General features: G+C 42.0%; 1 protein-coding gene across 4 annotated transcripts in view; it reads left to right on the top strand.

Moving 5' to 3' along the window:
- CDK6 (cyclin dependent kinase 6) overlaps positions 1-21,551 on the top strand; it is a 114,581-nt gene that overhangs the window by 48,354 nt on the left and 44,676 nt on the right. For 3 of the 4 annotated variants that reach the window (XM_077303995.1, XM_077303994.1, XM_077303996.1), the window contains exon 4: positions 2,270-2,437. The exons of the other annotated variant lie outside the window; for it this stretch is intronic. In XM_077303995.1, the coding sequence (XP_077160110.1) occupies positions 2,270-2,437 (168 nt within the window). The remainder of the gene's footprint in view (positions 1-2,269; positions 2,438-21,551) is intronic. 4 annotated transcript variants of the gene reach the window in all.

Here is a 21,551-nt window from a genome sequence, read left to right as displayed (position 1 = left end):
AGTTTCTTCTCCGGGGTGCTTTGTTTCACCAGGTGTTTGTGAAGAGGTTGCTCCATACTGGTGGGCAAGTCATCCCAAGTCCAGAGAGTTGATAAATGTCTAGATTCACTTATTTGAGAAAATCTGATCTTCTGAGTCTGAAGCTGCTTGCGAAAGCTCCCCCCCCCCCACCCTGGTGCATTGTTTCCGCTTCCTAATCACTGACCAGCTGTCTTGTTAGTGAATAGAACTTGTGGGCCCCTTGCCATGTTTCATGTGAGGTCTTGGCTGGGTGGCCAAGCAGGCGGCCTGCAGCCACTGTCAAAGCAATTCAAGAGGGATTGGCACAGCAGTGCCCCCATTAATTTCTGTTTGTCACATGCTGTCATGCAAGTTACACCAGAGAGGAAATGACCGTTGGGCTTTTTCCTTTTTTTTAAGTGTGCTTGTGGCACTTGGTCCCCTCCAGACATTATCCCTGAAGTAAAACGAGTGGATACAATTAACTGCTGTCCACAAACAGCTGTGAGGAAGGAGAAACCCTGATCTGGGCCCCAGAGCCATGTGTCTTTCCTGTTAGTGAGGAGATTTCTATCAACATCTGCCATATTTTAACCCTTAATGACAGAGTTAGGTTCAGCTGTGAACAGCCAAATTATGAACTAAAAGCTATAGTATTGAACCAGTTCACATGTTAAAGACCAGCTTGGTGTCGTGGTTAAGAGCAGAGGCTTCTAATCTGGGGAGCCAGGTTTGATTCCTCACTTCTCCACATGCAGCCAACTGGGTGACCTGCTAGATACAATCCTGTTAGACCTGTTCTCACGCAACAGTCCTGTCAGAGCTCTTTCAGCCCCACCAACCTCACAGGGTGTCTGTAGTGAGGAGAGGAAGGGAAGGTGATGGCAAGCCAATTTGAGATCCTTTTGGGTAGTGAAAAGCAAGGTATAAAAACCAACTCTTCTTAATCTGTTGCTTCTGGTTTCCGAAACATGGCTCCTACAGCTATTTGTGAGAATTCTGTATTGTCGTTTTGATTTTCTTAATCTGTGTCCGTATCTGGCAGAAAATCTGCCTCTATGTATGGTGTGAATTGTAAAAGAATAGGGAAAAAAAACACAACTCTTGGATTTAGCAGTTCTTTCACATTTAAATTGCCAATGGTAAAATAAAATGACATTCTGATCTTGAAATACATGTGAGAGGTTCGAACTGTTTTGAGTGTGCTAGGTGCTCCCAATTATCTTTGCAGTTAATTCTTAGAACGTCAGTATAGCATGGAACTCTCTGGGCTTTTCTGCACACAAGGAATGTAGCCATACAGCCTCCGAAGGCAGGCGGCATATTTCAGCCCCTCCACATAACGCCTACCTCCAGAGGCTGGCCCGCAATTTCCTCCATTTTAACCTGTGTCTTTGGGAATCACAGAAAGTGGATTCACCACCCAAATTAAAATGCACCTTCCACCGGTGAACAACCAGCCTGCTACCAGCTGAAAAGGCATTCGGAGGGTGAAACACGCTATAGTCCGCCCAGCTTTGTCCCACCCTCGCACCCGCCTCCCTCTCCCATGTTCCTGGGCATGAGAAGTTGCATGCTTTTAAAAATGGCAATGCACATGAAGCAACACATAGGTGGCTACGTGTGTAGGTGTTTAAAAACTGTTTAACAAACGCTAAGCGTCTATGCTTCCATGTATATGCGTTGCAACAAATAGGTAGCACTTAAAAAAAACAATGACAGCCATTGTGGGACCTTTAAACACCAACCAGATATGCCGGGTGGAGACTGGTTGCCTACAGTGAGTGACAGGCCGCTGCAAGGCACATTTACTGCACATTGCTCCTTCTTCTGCCTTTTCCAGCTACTATGGAGGGTAAAATGTGCGAAAAGGCGGCTAGAAAGGCGAAATGACTTGAAGGTGAGGAGGGCCAGTGAGGCGCAACATACTATCCTGCTTTTGCGTGCAGGATATGTGTCGCTATTTTGACCGATGTGCGGGAAAGCCCTGTGATTTGATTCAGTAGAGAACTAGCTAATATGCCAGGTTTTTTGTTGTACAAAGTAATTCTACTATTTAAATGGAAACATATCACCTTGAAAATAATACAAGCACATCCCTTTGAGTTAGCTGGCAACAATATGTAGTTGTTTTCTGTCTCGGCATTGTTGCATAATTTGCCAAGCAGATACAGGTATCTCTGTATTGACAGACAGATGGGCAGATGTCTGTAAATATCAGTATGTTCCACATGCCTTCTGATCTGAATTCTTGATTGCTCACTCTTAGGACATGATGCTGCAACTGCTGCGAGGACTTGATTTCCTGCATTCACACAGAGTGGTCCACCGTGATCTGAAACCACAAAATATATTAGTAACCAGCAATGGACAGATAAAACTAGCAGATTTTGGGCTTGCAAGGATCTACAGTTTTCAGATGGCTCTTACCTCTGTGGTAAGTTTCCCTGTATCTTAGTTCTCTTCCTGATTTGTCCTTTGCATAGAGTTTGTTTATTCATGAGTTTAGAAATCATTAATAGCAAAAGATAATAGCCATTATCTGCAAAACATTACCGTTGGATTTTATCTGAAGCAATTGCTATTGCTCTGGAAATAAATTATTCCCCCAAATGACTGGGGCTGAATGACACAGTAATAAGCTTTTGCATATTTCTTTGTATACATCCTTTAACTAATAGTATTTGCAGTGTATGGAACTACTGTATGTTTTAGGAGAGATAGGATACAGGTTTCCACATCTAGATAATACTTAACCAAAGACTTGCAGCTCTCTTGAAAAGAACTGTTAGCTGTTTGCTCAGCGACCCAGGGATGAAAACGTGCTCTGTGGGTTCTTTGCATCATTTCTTAAGTCTTGAAACCTGACTACTTCAGTTGTTATTTTTATGCAGTCAAATTGTATGTTTGAGCCTGAAGACAGTGAAATGAAGCAGGGAAGGACTCTGGAAATCCAGGATCCTTTTCTCGGTCTTAAGGTGGCCTTGTTAGTTAAATATATATTTAAAATGAGAAATAGCTCTGTTATGGGTCCCACTTATAGTTTTCCTTCTATCATTTATGCTACCCATGGGTAATATTGAATAGGAACCATAACCAAATTGACTTCTCCTTTCTTCAGAGAGTGAGAGCTAACATATCCCCTGACTTTCCATGGTTGCCTAACTTCTGTAACACCTAATGGCACTAGCCAGAAGAAGCACAGATGGGTTATGAGGAGTTGCCAAGTAACAAAAGCTCTACTAGCTCTGATTCTTCCGAGGTGCTTTGCGATGGCGCAGGGCCAAATGGGGCATTTAAAAAATTTGCATGAAGGTGGGACTGCATTGTTACACAATCCCACCTTTGTGCAAGTAACCCCCTACTGCCCACCGCACGGCGGAACATTTCCACCCAAGCTGCATTGTGGGGACTCAGAAATCCAGGGTGGACAGTGTGTGCCACAGTAAACAATCCCGTGTGGGACACAGGAAGCAGCAGGGCATGCTGCCCCATTGCAATGAACTGCCGGTAACCCGGAGCGGTGCCGCCAGTGAGGAATTGGTCTCTGTCATCTATATCTGTTGCATTGGCTCTGCCCATTTCTGTATCAAGGAGACTTGGCATCTTTTGTAACTACCAAGTTCACCTAATGCAATGCATTTTACACACAGATGACTTGAAAGTGCAGCTTTTAGACAGATGAATTGAAAGTGCAGCTGGTACAAAATACAGGTGCAGAGAACACAAATTGGCTATTCTTGTCTATGGTGAAGCAATTTGCATTGGACAATGCAGTAAAACCATTAAAGTTTTCTGGCTGAAGTAATTATGATGACTGGATTAGAACGGATAAAATGTGAACTCCTTTCTGACTACCCCCAAATCTCAATGTATTAGCTTCCTTTGCTGAATCAGAATCACATAGAGCTGGAAGAGGCCACAAACCACACACTCCTGACAGGTGCTCATCCAATCTCCTGCTAAAAAATTTCAATGAAGTAAACACACACACACCTTCCATGCCAGCATATTCCATCTACGGCTTGGCAGTTTATAAATCAAATAAGAATCTACCAGCTGTAATAAAAGTGTCTGAATCCAAAATTTTGCCTCATCTCCTCTATGGGGTCCCAGTGTGGATTGAAGCAGCAAATGGAGATCTTGAAAAATTACAAACCTCTTTCTTGCCCTCACTGCTTAGAATGCCTACTTGTAAAAACCCTGGTTGCAGAACTTGGTCAGCACCCGATTGCAACAAGAGCGTGGAAGTCAACTTTTAAGTACTGGCTTGGGTTGTACTTTAAGACCCACCAGGGGACCAACAGAAAATAGCAACAATGGGATTAGATTTATCATTTCTGATTGGACATGATGAGAAATCAATATTGCTGCAGATTATCTGTAGACTGGAGGATCTGGAAATTCAATTTTTGAGATGTGAGGAAGTTAGTTCATGTTCGCCAGAGCACTGGGGAATAACAAAAGACTATAGAGGAATACACCCCTATCTTTGCGCATTAGACAGTTCACTTTCAAGAAGAGCTTTTTTGCTAGCAGTAGAAGAAGAAGAGTTGGTTCTTATATGACGCTTTTCTCTACCCGAAGGAGGCTCAAAGCGGCTTACAGTCGCCTTCCCATTCCTCTCCCCACAACAGACACCCAGTGAGGTGGGCGAGGCTGAGAGAGCCCTGATATCACTGCTTGTTCAGAACAGCTTTATCAGTGCCATGGCGAGCCCAAGGTCACCCAGCTGGCTGCATGTGGAGGAGCGCAGAATTGAACCCGACATGCCAGATTAGAAGTCCGCACTCCTAACCACTACAACAAACTACACAATTAACATCTTTCCTTCTAATTTAACAAAAGGCAGATATAATAAGATTTCTGTTTCCCAAAGGCTGTGCCTGCATGTGTGCCCCACTCCAGATACTCTGGATCATTTTATCTTAGACTGCCCACACTTTGAGGGTTGTCATCTAGCTTGGAGAGTATCCTTATGCAAGGCTAATACTATCCATCTAGATGGGAAACACTACATTGGGATAGCACTGAATGAGAAGGACCCTGCTAAGATGCGTGCGATTGCACTGATCTTAGTCCAGATTTTAGTTGCCAACTTGGAACGGATGAACGCTACAACTGCTGTAACCAAACTTGATTGTCTGTAATTGTTTTGTTTTGCAAACTTGGTTCATACCATGTTTGTACTGTATTTTATTTCTGTTTATTCTTTCCTTCTGTTATGCCAGTAAAGGCTTTGTTGCTGTATAAATCAAATCAGTCAGTCAATCAACAAAATAAACATGCCTCACCATCAGAAAATGCTTTCTGATATTTACGCGGAATTTCCTTTCCCATTATTTGAATTCATTGCTCCTAGACCTTATCTCTAAAGCTGCAGTAAACAAGTTGGCCCCCTCTTCAACATGTCTACCTTTTACGTAGTTAAACACAGCTTTCGTATCACCCCTTGTCCTCTTCTTCTGCGGAGGCCTGACCGGCCTTCCTGACCGGCATGCACCCATCTCTCTCGACCTTTCCCAGTAAGGCATAGATTCCATCTCCTCAGCCATCCTAGTTGCCCTTGACTGAAGACATTCCAACTTGTTGAACTGCGGTACTCAGAAATGGACACAGTAGCTGAGTTTGAAGGAGTTCCCTGCTGGTTCTGGCCTTGGTTATTTTTTTCCTTTGGCCTACTCCAGAATAGCAGTTGCTAGATGGTGTGCACTCTAGGCCCATCTAGTTCATCCCCCTCACCTGATCCTAAGGCATTCAGTGCTGTAGGGATCCCTTGTAGATGCCTATCCAAGGTTTTTTAGAAAACTGACAAAGGAGATTTCATGGTTTCATTACAAATCTTCTCTTATCAAGTAGAAAGTTCTTCGTGAGGTCAACCTAAATCTGTCCCCACTACAGCTTGTCCTTGGCTTGGCAAAGAATGTAGAAAATTTCCGAACTACTTAACAGAAACCCTTATATAGCCCCACATGTACTGACAATGGTGTACACTCAGTGACGTTATTGAAGTCCCTTTTCAGCACTCATGTTATGATCAGTGGTCATGTGATCTCTGCGTCATTTCTTAAGACAGAGCAGTAACTTGCTGCCAGACAAAGTCCCAAGAATTATTTTATGATGTATCAGTTCACTCCCAAGATACATCTTCATTCTATGGCCATTTTCCAGCCTTCATCTCTTCCAGGGGAATAGCAAGAGCTATGAAAGTGAACCGGCCCTAGCTTGCTGAGTACTGCAAATAGGTAACTTCAAAGCTTTTTATCTCTGAAAGTTACTTACTTCCCAAACAGCCAAGAATTCTTTTGACAGGTGGCCATATTGCTGCAATGTGCAATCCCTTGTGGCGTCATCTGATAAATAAATGAATGTCTCAAAATAAATGGACACATGTTGTGGAGACAATACTGGTCACAGATGTAGCAAGTCTGAGAACTGATAGTCCTAAGGAGAATTGTATCTGGCCTTGTTCTCAGATAGAGAAGAATGGAGCAGCCATTCAATATCATATGGGAGTAGATTGTTTGGTTTATGTTTGTACTAACTGTTGGGAAGGCTTCAAAGGGGCTGCATGGTAAAAAGAGACACCAAGGGAGAGGACAGTGAGACAGCTGCTTTTAGAATGGCATGGAGTTTAGTTCACTATTACATTTTTCATTGCTTAGAAGAATGAATACTAGATTTCACATTGTGGGCTAATTTTTCAAAATGTCTTATCTAGTTACCCAGTGAAAGGTATGGGGTTGTATTATGTAACCAACATAGGCAGCTTAGTATTCAGCATCTGTTAATCTAATATTCTTTCTGCTAGCTGATTTTCTTAAGGTGGAAACATTGTTTTGTGCTTGGCAAAGCAGATAAAATGTGAGACAAATAGGTCAAAATAGTATATGAGTATTTAAACGAAGATATGCTTTTATAACCTGAATAACATTGGAAGTCTACTGTATTGCTAACAAAACACGTCAATCTGTGAGGTTTATATTTTCTTGAATCATAAGAAAGAGCATGTTTGGAGCAAATCTATGTTTTGAAAGTATTTTAATGCAAATTACGGTTTCAGAGGCGTTTTTAGGCAGCATGAAGCATTGACAACCTGGCCTTCAAGGGGGGGGGGGTGCGTAAATCACAATATTCTTTCAACAAAGTAGTTTTCTAATATTTCTCATTTTACAGAATGTTTTCATTTATGTATTTAATGTAATTATAGTCTGCATTTCTCATTGAGAGTCAAAATGGATCACAAAATTAGAATAAACAATAGAATAAAGAAAACTGTAAGAAATACCATAAACAGTGCAGCAGCTAGATAACACAAATTCAAAATGGACTAAAGGCAAACAGGATATGTATATACAGTGAGTAGTGGAGAAACTGCAAACATATATAATACATACAGTAAATGGTGCAATAAACTACACCCTTGTTCCTTAAATGAAAATGCCCTCTAGACCAGTGGTCCCCAACCCCCGGTCCGGGGACAGGTACCAGTCCGTAGATCAGTTGGTACAGGGCCGTGGCTCCTCCTCGTTCTCCTCCCCGGCTGCTGTCTCGAGGGCTGCCCTGCCACTCTGCCGCCGGCTCACTTTTGGTGTTCTCCAGCGGCCACCATGGCTGGGGCTCCCCCTCAGCGTGGCACTGCACAGCTGCTACTGGCAGCACCCCCCAGCAGGTGGCGGGAAATCAGGGGCACTGGCGGGAAAGCAAGTGGAGCAGACCAACATGGCTATATACCTGAATCTACAATTAAGAACTTTATGCGATAACCTTGAATTGAAGGTTTATATTTGAATATATTTTAAGGATAAATTTTCATAATCCAAGGAACATCGACAAATTGCTTGTATATTTTATTGGTTTGGTTTAATTCTCCTCCTTACTATTGCCATTGTCTCACATGGCTTTTTTCCATCCAGGATTTGTAATCCCCAGCATACTGCATTTGGTGGTTAGAGGGCACACCTCCTTCCCTTTTCACTAGGGGAAGAACTGTTTGGATTCAACCCATTTCATAGAAAGTATTTGCTTTTTGGGAAGGCACACAAAATACAGTGTATATACAAGGCTGTGTTTTAAACGCAGAAAAAAACAGTCCAGCCATATAACTCAACCCCTGAATGTTCATGTAATACGACATTTTGCTTAAATTACTTTTATTTACACAAGACTCACTGATGTGGGTAAGTTTGGGGACTATGCAGCCTATTCGTATATAAAGATATCCCTTTAATTACGTTGTCCTCTGTTGCTGGTAGAGTTTCTCTTCTTTTAACATAAATCCAGTGTGGTTTTAGAGTATTGGCCTTAGAACAGGGAAACCTAGGCTCTAATTCATTCCTGCCAGAAAGCCCACTGGATAAAATTGGGCCAGCCACTATCTCTTAGCCTGATCTATATTACAGGGTTGTTATATGAGCCATGTGAGCAATAGCCATCAACAGAGCGCAGGCTGGACCTAAGCCTAAGAAAAATGGTGGAAAATGTTTATGCATGAAGAAAAAATGGGTTTTTTTTGTAATATATGATGTTATTTGTTATACTTTAGACACATATTCAGTCTTTTACAAAATGAAGAGCAACTTCGGAGATGTAACCGTTTGAGCATTGAAGAGAGCATAGTCGAAATACAATCTGATGCACAGCTCCTTACACATTAAATACCTGCTTGTTGCAAATGGACCATATGCCACAAGCAATGCAAACATTTGATTTACATATTTATATTACCCAAAGCTATAACATCAGCTTCAGATACTAACTTGTTCACCTTCATTGTTACCTTAATTTGCCTTTTCTCTGCTTCCACCGCTGATTTCTTATGTGTTTTACTATGTGCTTAATGAATACACAACTTGCAAACCTCATTGAAATGAAGGCATGGATAAATTTAAACAATTTCCTAATTACAGACTTTAAATACTAGAAATTTTAAATCAGTAAAGGCCCATCCATCGTATCAGTTCTTGTGGGAAAATATGCTTCAGTGACTTACTGGCACTAGCTGTGGAATGTGGCATTTAAAAGTACCTTTTTACAGTGGGAAAGAATTTGGTCAAGAATAAACAGTCTGACCTTGTTAAATGGACCAAAGTCTGCACAGATCCTAGTTCCAGAAAGCTAGTTTCTACCAGACTGTGAAAGGAAGCTCAGTTTGCAATTAATGCCATTAGGATCGGAGAACCAGACTAAGGGGAATTCTGTGAGCAACATAAAACTAATGATTTATCTTTAAACTACAAGATCATGTCTTATATTGTCAGCAAGTATTCATATCACATCTGGCAGAAAGTAATTTTCCATCAAAAGTTAAAACTTACTTAAAATGTTGTCAATCATTTTGACTGCTTAGCAAAAGTGAAACAACATTATGGGCTTTATTGATGTATTGTTTATACTTTTTCTGCTCTATTTATTCTGGCAACAGGTTTAACATTTAAATATACAAAATCAGCTTTAAATTTTTAAAAAGAGAAATCCCTTTTATTTAGAGTATTCATTTATTTAGAACACTAGTGGTGCAGCCTGCTTTAAAAGGGGGTTGGGGGATGCCCCCCTGGCCCCCCATCAGCTCTTAATGCAGAAGGCTGTAGAGAGCAGCAAGACTGCAGCAGAGGATGTGGTGGCCTCCCCGTTCCAGTAGTGAGGAAGTAGTGAATTGTGGTGGGAAGCAGGCGAGGGAGGCATCCACTTGTTCCACCAGCACTGGGGGGGAGGAGGCAGGGGAGACATACATGGCTATGCTTGCCTCCAGCAGAGATGGGAAGTCTGACTGCCTCCTTCATGGAGGGTGTGCTGGCCTCACCAACCTCCTCGCCACCAGCAGAGGGAGGCTAGGAAGGACAGTCAGGCCTCCACAGAGAAGATGGGCGAGCCTTGCAGCCCCTGGCAACAGTGAGGAACAGGGGCAGGTCTGCAGGCCCTCTATGGAGAAGGTGGGTGGCCTTCCCAGCTCCCACAAGTGGCAAGGAGGTAGTGGACACTGACACAGGCTTCACAGAGGAGGCAGCCAGCCTTGGCAGCCCCCACTGACAGTGAGGAGGTTTGCTGGCTGGCTGTTCAGATCCATGCAGCTTATGTCCTGCTGGCTCTCTGTGCTCAGGTGAAGTGGGTGTGTGTGGAGAAGAGCCTCTTATTGACCCTCATTGGAGGAGAACCCTCTCAGTGATGGCCAATCAGAGACCTCCCAGTGCTTCCCCACAGTGTGCCCACTCCTCTGAGTGGCCCTCTGGGGGGGGGAGGACCCTTCTCTTGAGGGACAATCAAAGGGCCAGCACATCGTTGGAAGCAGCCTTCACATTTTATGTAGTATGATTCTTTGCTCCCTCTTCAAAGTCCTACTTGAGACAATTTATTCTTTAAAACTACAGTATAACAAAGCCAGGTCATTACAAAGCAAGCTATTAGACATAAACAGCATACAAATATAATAAAAACAGTACATAAAACATAACAGGCCATTTAAAAACTGCCAAATTTAAAGCCTGAGTAGAATGATGAGTTTTAGCTTGGCACCAAAAAGAAGGTAAAATGGGCACCAGGGGAGCCTCAAGGGAGACATCATGCCAAGGAGGAGGTGCTGCCACTTTACATCTGAAGGAGAGGCACAGAGGGCAGGGCTTGAGATGCATATCTTAACTGATGAGCTGGATATTATGGACAGAAATGGTTCTTAAAAGTACCTGGCCCCCAGCCTTAAAGGTAAAAGCCAGCACTTTGAATTGTGCCCCAAAACAGGTGAGTAACCAGTGCAGATCCTTTTGCATGAAAGTCCTACACAACCACCCCCTTACAGTAGCTTGGCTGCTGCCTGTTGGGCCAACTGAACCTTTTTCAATTACCTTCCCCCGTAAAGTAATCTAACCTGGATGTGGTCAGATCATGGATCATTGTAGCCAGATCATGCTTTTTGAGGAACAATTGTAGCTGGCAAACCAGTGTGGTGCTGGGTGTCATGGAGGACTCCTGACTCTCCAATGATAGGCTTGGAACTAGTAGCACCCCTAAGCCACAAACTTCCTTCAGAGGGAGGGCAAGCTCCTCCGGGACAGGCTAGTTCTGCAGTTTCCAGGTAGTTTCTTCACTGCCCAACAGGACACCAGTCTTGTTTAGACTGATCTTCAATTTATTGGTCTTTATGCATTCCATTACCTTATCCAGGCATCTATTGAGGGACTTCCACAGACTCACCAGTCTTAGTTGTTAAGAAGAAATAGACCTGGTAACATCACTGCCTGGAATCAATGGTGGATTGGGGGGAGAGAGAATTGGATGGTTATACTGTTGTTATTTTTTTTTATATTGTATTATGGTTCCTGCAGTGGAGTTCAGGAAATTTGCCACTAAAGAGGCCACCGTCCTCTCCCTTCGATTCTCCTTTCAGTGTGGATGATGTTCACAATTCTTGGTGGTACCAATATTGCATTGCATTGTTTGTTTGTTTATTTATTTGGCTGCCGTGCTGGCTGGGCCCAGAATGGCAGTTTACAAATCCTCCAGCTAATTAATTAATCAATTATTATCTATTAATTAATAATTGGCACAATAGGGAAAAAAGGCACTAATCCAAATTTAAGTTTCTGCCAAAGTCTCTCCTGCTCAATAGAATCCAAGGCTAAGTCAACAAAAGCCACGTATAAGGCTTTAGTCAGACCATTCATTCCAGTAGCTGCTAGATAACGCAGCGTTTGACAGTGATCTAATGTGGAGCTTCCCTTATTTTGGACACCACTTGCTGAGGATAAATTATGCTCTTTTTATCGACCCAGTCTTCCAGTTTTTGGAACAGAAATTTGTCATAGATCTTGGAGGTAAATGTAAATTCATATTACCCCAGAAAGCAAAAATTTGCTACTGTACAGGAAGATTGTTGCGGGTAAGTTTTTTTTTTTTTTTTAATCAGTGTTCACTTACCTTTGGACAAGTTTAAATAAAGGTTTAAAAAAAAAAAAAACAGAGGGAGAGAGGAGAGGGCCTCTTTTGAATCTCGACATTGTTTCCAGGTTTTTATAACCAAGGCAAACATAACCTGAACTTCACCTAAGCTTCCTGGATTCTCTTGTTTTTTTGTTTGTTTTTTTAACACAAACAATACATTTGCCATGCAGAAAAAATTACTGAGTTGCCAAAAGCTGTCTTATCAAGCAGTTTCTTATTGAAGAGACTGTATAATTTCAGCTAATCCTGACAGTAATTTGAACCTAAAAACTCATTAACAATTTTATAACATAATGGAAGATTGAACATCTGCTGCTGTTTTTGCTGCAACCAACCTTTCAAAATACACAGAGAGAAATGCAACACACTTGAGTGGCGGAGGGGAAGGCTGACACCTCCTCAACTGCATGTAGGACACCTGTTAAAGACTGAACTTGCAACAGAGTCATTCAGACTTGTTCTTCACATTCACACTTCTTTTTCCTTCTGTGGCTAATAAAACTAATCAGAACGTAGACACTGGTTTCCACATGGCTGTGTGGACTGGGATGTGTGGAAAGAATCTCCATTGGAAACCATTCAGATTTACACTGGCCTGCTCTCCATAAGTATTGCAGTACATATGCGGAGGTGTTTTGTATATTTGCCTGTACAGAGCATCCAGCGTCTCAGAATCAAAAAAGGGGGGTAGTCTTAAAATGGAAATTTTAATAATTATTGGCAGGATCCTAGATAGGTTGAAGAAATTGTTCATGTGAGGAATTCTGCATTTTAAATGTTTTATCTCTTTGGACATCATCGCTTTTGTCTAGGTGTGTCGTTCCCCCGCACACATATACACACGGTTATCTGTTTCCTTATTGGCTAGAAGGCACTCAGTGTTCTTTTATTTTCCCGATATGCGATTTGCCGCATAGCTGAAATTCTTTCCCAGTGAATATGTGAAATATTATAGCCTGGATTAGCAATTAATGTCAGAAATGACATGCCCTTGTTGTAGTTATTACTGAAAGGCTGTATGTATTCCAATTCCCACATATTTATAAAATAGTTTTCAACGTGTCCCTGGTAGTTAAGCAAGTGGGAACTCACAAAATATTTAATAGTTATTATGTTTTGTGCCTATTTGGAGGTTACATCCCATAACTTTTTATAGGTGAAGCACGTAGTCCTCCTTTGGATCTAGGATTCCTGCTAAAACTGCTGGGTTTGTTTCATATACCTTACCTGATGCAAATGTTTAAAAAGTGTCTGTGAGATGATATTGAAAAATATTTGTATTTTCACAGTGCTTAAAGGAGCAGCTTTTCCACTGCTTTTCCACGAGAAACATGTGCCGTAAAATTGTGTCTGTCTTCAATGCATTAATGTGGGATAATATTTTCTGTTCTTTTCCGTCCATTTTGTTTGAATTGTTGTCCACCTTTTATAACTTTTGTGTCAAAAGGCAATTTAGAAATTAACTCAATCATTAAGTTCCAAAGTGCAATGCATTCAGTGGGTTTTAATAGGTACATCAATCAACGCTGACTAGGATAGCCCAAGATAGTCTGATCTTGGAAACAAAGTCGTCAGACCTGGCTAGTATTTGGGTGAGAGACTTCCAGGAGTAACAGGGTTCCAAGATAGAGACAGGCAATGGCAAAATATATCTGGGATTTTTTCAGGAATTTTGTTTTCAGTTTTCCCAAGAAATACCCACATACGTTTGGGACGACAAATTATTTTTAAAAAACACCGGTAAAGTATTTTTCGTGTAGATTTTTGGCTCAGGTAGATCCAAATGCAGAGCCTCTTGTGGCACAGAGTGGTAAGGCAGCCGTCTGAAAGCTTTGCCCATGAGGCTGGGAGTTCAATCCCAGCAGCCGGCTCAAGGTTGACTCAGCCTCCCATCCTTCCGAGGTCGGTAAAATGAGTACCCAGCTTGCTGGGGGGTAAACGGTAACGACTGGGGAAGGCACTGGCAAACCACCTCGTATTGAGTCTGCCATGAAAACGCTGGAGGGCGTCACCCCAAGGGTCAGATATGACTCGGTGCTTGCACAGGGGATACCTTTACCTTCACCTTAGATCCAAATGCACACCCCTAGTTGATAGGGTTATGATTATACCATTTGTTACTAAAGATACACTCCCAAAAGTTTTGTTGCATCAGAAGTATGGTAGCATATGATAATACAAGTTCTTATTTCTGAACAACATGATGATTTAAGTTACAGGATGGGGAGTGTTCTAAGGCAGCTTCGGTAAGGTGAAAAACAGTTTCTGATGCCGCTGAGATGTAATTATTTTTAAGATTTCCATATAATATTATGGAATTACCAGATCTAATTAAGTATCTGTTTTAAACCATTTCCTTCAGTTTGGTACTAAAAAGTTTGCTGGGTCTTTGTTGAGACAGCATAGCCAGGCTTACTTCCATGATCTGGTGAGCAAATTCTACATTTCCCCAGCGTGAAGAATAATTCTTTGTGACCGGAAAACTTGCTTTCAAAACTTTATACATTAAGTGATACTAGTGAATCTGTTTTTCCCCCTTGCCTTCTCCTCTAGAACCAATACAGCTACTAAGACTTAGGTTAGGTAACATTTGTCATCTTAAATGTGTTGACAACAGATGAGTTACATTGATGGTTCTCATTTGTAGCCTGTTTACCAATCCATTTTGATTTGGACAAGCCTTTAGTTCAGCATTATCGTGCCTCAGTGTTTGGAATGTGCAGAGGGGCAATGATCCAGAGCTGCACACCTTGTAGCTTTATCAAGCCCCCTCATGTCATATGACAAATCACTTCAGAAATTCCAGGGTTCTTAAAATTCAGCTTGTGATGCAACTTTTCTGTGATTAACAGAGAGAAAAGCCAACAATTTCAGAGGTACGAGCAAACCTTGAGACATGTTCAAATAGTTTTCAGATTGTGAACATTGGTTGTATGTAGACTACATCAGTACTTCTCAAACTTTTTCCTTTCATGAAAGACTGGGAACTTTAACATGTCTGTTGTATAGCTAGGCTTCTGTGGCATGTTCTAAAAAGTACTGTGTTCCACTCACATAGGACACTGGCCAGTCCTTTGGGGCCCACTGTTGTTCTGAATGAATTAAGAACATGCCCAGAAAACACCCCAAATTCTGGAGAAAGTTGGTTGTGGTTGGCAAGCTATCTTTTGTAGGTTTATCCACCACTCCTGATTTAAAGAGAACCCAATGTGAAAACTGCTGGCCTTTACCATAATTCAGGTATGCCTAGCAGATTCTCAGCTTTCTAAAATTAGAATTTTTTTAGATTAATATTTTGCTGGGAGATGCACAGGGAATAGATGCCTATGGGTTCTTTTGAACTTCTTAGCAGCTTCTAATACCTATTATGTTATCTTTAAATAAAGCGGGGATTTGAGTCAATGTTTTCTTACCTGTCAGGTAGGATTCAAAAAACTTCTGGTGATGGACTTCTACACTACCTGAGAGAATTTGTCTGACGGGGTGCCATAAAGCACCCATGCTTTTAAACATCTCCTCAAAAATGTGGTCATTGTGCACCCAACGTTATTTGACCTTTTCATTAGAACCAGATATGGTGGCAGAAATACTAATGTCAGTAGAAACAAACTGAAGCTCAGTCCAGAAAATACCGATCATGGGCAATTCAGTTGACATTTTCTAGATCAAGTGCTTCATCCAATGGTATTCTAGTACTGGGCACATTCCTAAGAACTCAGGTAGGATCTGTAGCAGTTATACCAACAGAACAGATAAAAAAGAAACTGATGGTAGAGGTTCAGTCCGAAGGATTGTCTTTAGCTGCAACCAATTCAGAATGTAGTAACAGCCTACTGATAGGAATAAGATTCAGTGAGCGTATTATACTTGTCTAATGGAATATTTCCTTGTGTATGAGCTTCTACATCAAGTGTTGATCAAGCGACAACACTGTCTGGAATGAGTGTTGGTGGACTAGGGTTAAGGCCTTCTTTGCAGTAGTGACCATTTTATGGGATTTACAGTGTTAATCGAAGCAGATTAAACCTATTGAAACCAGAAGGGCATAGGTGTGCTTATGATTGCACTGTCAGTTCCTACAAGGCCCCTTGTCTACAGTCTTCTGGAAATTAATGAAAGCACTAAAATATTAACAAAAACAAGGGTTTAAAAAAAACTTTTTGTATCCTAGTTTTATTGAGTTTTATTAGAAGGAGGAGGAGGAGGAGGAGGAAGGAAGAAGAAAGAAGAAGGAGAAGAAGAAGAAGAAGAAGAGTTGGTTCTTATATGCCGCTTTTCCCTACCCGAAGGAGACTCAAAGCGGCTTACAGTCGCCTTCCCATTCCTCTCCCCACAACAGACACCCTGTGGGGTGGGTGGGGCTGAGAGAGCACTGATATTCCTGCTCGGTCAGAACAGTTTTATCAGTGCCGTGGCGAGCCCAAGATCACCCAGCTGGTTGCATGTGGGGGAGCGCAGAATCGAACCTGGCATGCCAGATTAGAAGTCCGCACTCCTAACCACTACACCAAACTGGCTCTTGCTTAGTTTTACAATAGTGATGATGCAGTTTGTTTGTTTTTTAAAGCATTACCTTTCATTTTATTGATGTGTGATTGCTATTGTTGCAATATTTATAGATTGGATTCATGGGATGTAAATACTCTGGGGGTTTTTTAAAGCCATATTGTAGGATATACATTGCAATCACAAAATAATAAAATGTGTTGCATTCTTCAGATAACAGATAGGAGTACCATCAGATTTATTTATTGATTGTTATATATTTGTTTTCCACTTTTCACCCCAAAGAAATCCAAAGCAACTCACAACAAAAAAATTAAATATTTATCTTGTTTGGTTTAAAAAAAAAAAACAGGGTAAGCAGGGTTTAGGAGGAATGTCGATAGATGTATTCACTGTCATGAATCATTCTGAAAAATAGTGGCCAGCCAAACTTTGCCCAAATTCCATGATATTATCAGGAAGGAATTTAGAAACGACTTGGATGAAGTGTGAGACTGTCAAGTGGGTCAAATTACATATAAAGTATCATTTTTCTGCAAATGAAGTGAATTAAGGGAGTCAGTCTATTGTTGTTGTTTTCTTCAGGGATGAACAAATAGTTATGCGCATTAGTGGATTAACTGGTTGATTAAGATAAGGGAGTATATACATTGTAATTGCGTGTTGATAAAAAGAATTTTAAAATCCAACTGTTATATTCGCAGCATGGAAAGAGCACAGAAACAACCTATTTAAAATGCCACACTAATTAATACATTAGAGAGAATGCCACAGGCAGACTTGTAAGACCTGGAATTTCCCCCACTGTTTAGCACTGCTTGCAACCAGGCCTCATCTTGGTCCCTTCCGTATTCCAAAGAGCAAGCAGATGGGAGAGGAGGGGGAGGACTCAGCCTATCTCTGTCACACACACACTCCGTCACTCCCTCTGGTCCTTCCCTGCTGCTGCTTTTACTACAGCTTTTCATGGGGGGACTTTTATAATTAAGGGTGGGGAGTAAATTAATTACATGAATATTAAAAGGTTACTCATCCGTTTTAACATTTGGTCACAAGTTGGCTAATGAAAAGGAACTCAGGGCTGGAGGCCTGCCACACTGCTTCCCCTTTTTCTTTAGTGGGCCACATGCTGGAGCAAGGATTGTGCGTGACAGACTCTAGGAACAATGAGTCTGCGCACAGTTCATCCAGACGGAGTATGCCTTGCTAAATTACACCAATAGCAGGGTGGCCTACAGGCAAACAAAACAGTTAAACAATACATAATAAAGTTTTTATTTGGTATTTCCTGTGAGGTTGTGCCAGTTGCCAGGGAGTGTTCTTTCTTTCCCTTTTCTTTTTCTTTCCCTTTTCGCTGTATTAATTGTTGACCACAGTTGGCAAAAAACCAAACTAGCAAGGACAGATAAGGGGAGGGGGGGGAGATGGCATCTGGACACTGAAGGGGGGGGGGAGCACAAAAAAATTACAGCATATATCTGGAATTTTCCAACTAACGATGTGCGGATGTGGTAGTGCTAGGGAAAAAGAGCCAGACTGAGCCTGCTTTGTTCAGTAAGAGAGAGGCCCCCTGTAACATTCCTTTTAGCTGTGTATATTTTGGCTTCAGTTGTACAGTGTTAACTATATGCTGTGTATGGAACAGATCAGTTGTTAACGGCATGTATATACTGATTTTGTGGCAATAAATAAAACACTGTCTATGGCATATGCAAAGTTCTGAAAAGCGACAATGGGGTTGTTTTGGTGTTTTATAACTGCTTAATGTTAAGAAGAGGGGGGGGAAATGCAAAAAATGCAAGGCTTTGCAGCAACAGCAGCCTTTAGGGGGAGCACAGATGGGATGAATGCTGCCTTTTAAACTCATCAACAAAGTGAAAGAATTTAGAGCTAGCTGATGTAATGAAAAGGACTCTGACTTAACATGGCTGTTTGTGGGTGAAAATAGGAAGTGCCATAATTGAGGAGCTGTGATATAACCTTTCTATTCTGTTCAGTATTCTTAACAGTCAAGCAATTGCATCTTAGTTAAGTAGAGACATTTTACAGTATGCTGATTAACAGTTCAGTCCCAAGCCCTGAATGCCAGCATATCTGTGATGCCAATGCAGTTCTGGCACAGTTAGAATATTGTGCTCTCTCAGGCTAAGCGGGGGAAAAGAAATACCCCCCCCAAAAAAAAGACCCTGCTCCGCAGAGGTGAGAGCAAATGATCTGGAGTCCCTAAAAGGGCACCAACACTTTCCCAGGACAGCCATGCATAGAAGGAGTTAACAATGCACAGCAATGGCAGCAGGGTTCCCTGGCATCACATGTCCCCCACCCATTCACAAAACACATAGGGAGGTACAAAGGAAATACAGTGCCTTCCAATGTGGAGGACTGTGAGAGCCTAGTAGGAGTAGTACGCTTGTGGGAGGTGAAATCGCCTCCAAAAATGACATGCCCTTTCAGCAGGCAGACACAGAGGGACGGAAGGATGGTCATTCCAGCTATATTACCTGGACACCTCCATAGTTCATTCAGGGAATGGATCCCCCAGCAAAAAGCCATGAGAGTAATGCTTCTGATCTCAGTGGGGAAAGACAATTCTGAAAAGCACCTCTTTGCATGGCAAGGAAGACACAGGAACAAGGGGACTGTCCTGTTGTACATTCACTGATGAGATCCTTGTTATTTCACCAATAGCTCACTGGAGAAAAGACCCGCATAGAAAACAGAGAGGAAAGAGGAAGGACTAGAACTTGTAACTTATACACTCCAGGACAATTCTGTAACCATATATCTGCTAGGCATACAGGGAAAAAAACCACTTGGTTAGCATTAGAATGCTCCAGTGGCTTTAATAATCTTTTAAAAAAAAATACTCCATTGTTTCTAGGGCCAAAACCAGCCATGTGTACCAGAGCAAGAAAGGCTACAGCAAAAGGCGTAAGTACCCTGTAGCAGCACACATTTATTAGGCATAAGATCTTTAGCTCAAGTCCTGTCCAGAGCTGACTACCTGATAGGCACAGCTGAGGTTTTCTACAAAATCAGTGGAGATGGGCCACTCAACCTGACACAATCACATCAGTACATTTGCTTAGTATGATTGCCTGTAGCTGTCCCTCCACTGCATTAAGGACAGGAGGCTCATTAATGGTGCATGTTAGAACATAGGAGTTAGCAAGCACATAGCATATTGAGAAGAGACAGTGGTTACAAGTGCTTAACAGCAGCAACAAAAATACCAAACAAAACCAAGAAAGTTTTTACCTGTTGGTGGAAGAGGGCAACAGCAGGGATTATCACTCACAATCTCAGAAGGCAAGGCACATGAAGCAAAGCTCCCAAAGATGGCTGTAATGGTCAGATGAATTCATAAGGGATTAGGTGGTCCTTCAGAAGAAGAAGAGTTGGTTCTTATATGCCGCTTTTCTCTACCTGAAGGAGGCTCAAAGCTGCTTACAGTCGCCTTCCCTTTCCTCTCCCCACAACAGACACAACAGACACTCAGGCCCAAAGCCAACAGACTGAACAGCAGTCCCCTGCCTTCTGAAACATACCTTCTTGGTTGGACCTGAATCACTGCAGAATAGAGCTTTCCAATCTCAGTCCAGAAGGATACCATGACTGATGGTATAAAAGCTGCTGAGAGGTCCAGGAGAATCAACAGAGTTGCACTCCCTGTGACCATCTCCTAGTGCAGGTCCACCAGGATGACCAAGTCAGTTCCATAACTAGGCCTGAAACCAGAATGGAAGGAATCTAACCAATTTACCTCACCCAGGAAGGGATTGCCCAGCCAATGTCCCATTGCTCAAAATGGAACATTTGAGACTGGCTGATGATTATTGAGATGGCCTGTGTCAAAGGTAGGGACACTTCCACACATGCTAAATAAAGCAGTTTCAATCCACATCAGTGACCATTTGCAAGTGGATTTTGCCATCTCACACAAGAAAATCCACTTGCACTGAAAGTGGATTGAATGTGTGTTATGCACCCTAGGCATCTTTAGAAGTGGATGCACCACAGACTGTTTCTGCTTCTTCAACTCAGTCGGCCAGATCTGAGTAACCAGAAAGGGCAAGGGTCATACAAGCAAGGGGGAAAGATATTAATGGTGCACTTTTATGAAGGTTTACTCAGCAATAGATCCTACTGTATTCAATGGGACTTACTCCTAGGTAAGTGTGGAAAGGATTGCACTGCCAATTTTGAGGCTAACTTGATATTCTAAATGCTTTCTTTTCAGGGGTGGCATTATATATGAGGATGAATTGTATCATCCCTGCTAGAGTTGTTGATTTTTTCTGTGCTTTTAACAGCTGCCTGGCAGACTGCCAGAGGCAGTAAGAAGGAGAATTGGTATAAAAGCTATATAAATTAGACTGGTATAGAAAGAAGATTAGTTTTATACCTAATTATATGTCTAAGGTGGGAGAGGTCACGGGAAATATAATGATATTTAGTAGGGGGTACATCTGAGCGAAAGTGTGTGGCAAAATGAGCAGTAGGGCTATAACTAGCGTGGTAGGGTGGTGTTGCTGACCTTGTTTGCTTCTACAAAAGAAGAGAAAGCAAAAGCTTTGAGTTATACCTAAGTTCTCTGTGTATTCAATGCTCTCTTTCAGCTTTAGCCTGTCTTTAATTTCAAGCACAATTCCGTTTGTGAGAATATGCCAGGAGGAGGAATCACCAGGACCAGTTCCAGCAAAGCTCATTGGCTAGGCAGGAAGAAAGCATTTCTTCCTAAATTGGATGCTTCCTTTTCTCTCCTGCAGACTCAATATGCTGTTTCACAACACTGTAATCTAGTTCATTGTTTGCAGCTGGAACCTTCATGCTTTGTAGCATGCGGAGAGAGCATGTCTACCTCTAGCATCAGTGACCTTTGGGGGACAAAGAGGAAGCCTTTTCCCTGTCACCCTGACAATGGATTTGGATTGCACTGCATTATCCCAAGATGCTGTCACAATCCAACAGATTTGTTCCCGGAAGAGGGGGAGAAGGGGGGGTGCACTTCCCAGGAAAAGGTATTTCCTTCCTAAAACTCTTGTGCCCACAAGTCTCCAAGGGAGCTACTTTGAAAACAGAGCAGAAGGTCATTGGCGGCAACAGCAAAG

This window comes from Paroedura picta, chromosome 11, assembly GCF_049243985.1.
Source record: "Paroedura picta isolate Pp20150507F chromosome 11, Ppicta_v3.0, whole genome shotgun sequence".
Classification (NCBI taxonomy): Eukaryota; Metazoa; Chordata; class Lepidosauria; order Squamata; family Gekkonidae; genus Paroedura; species Paroedura picta.
The sequence above is the reverse complement of the archived record's forward strand: the minus strand, read 5'-3'. Positions and strand labels throughout refer to the sequence as shown.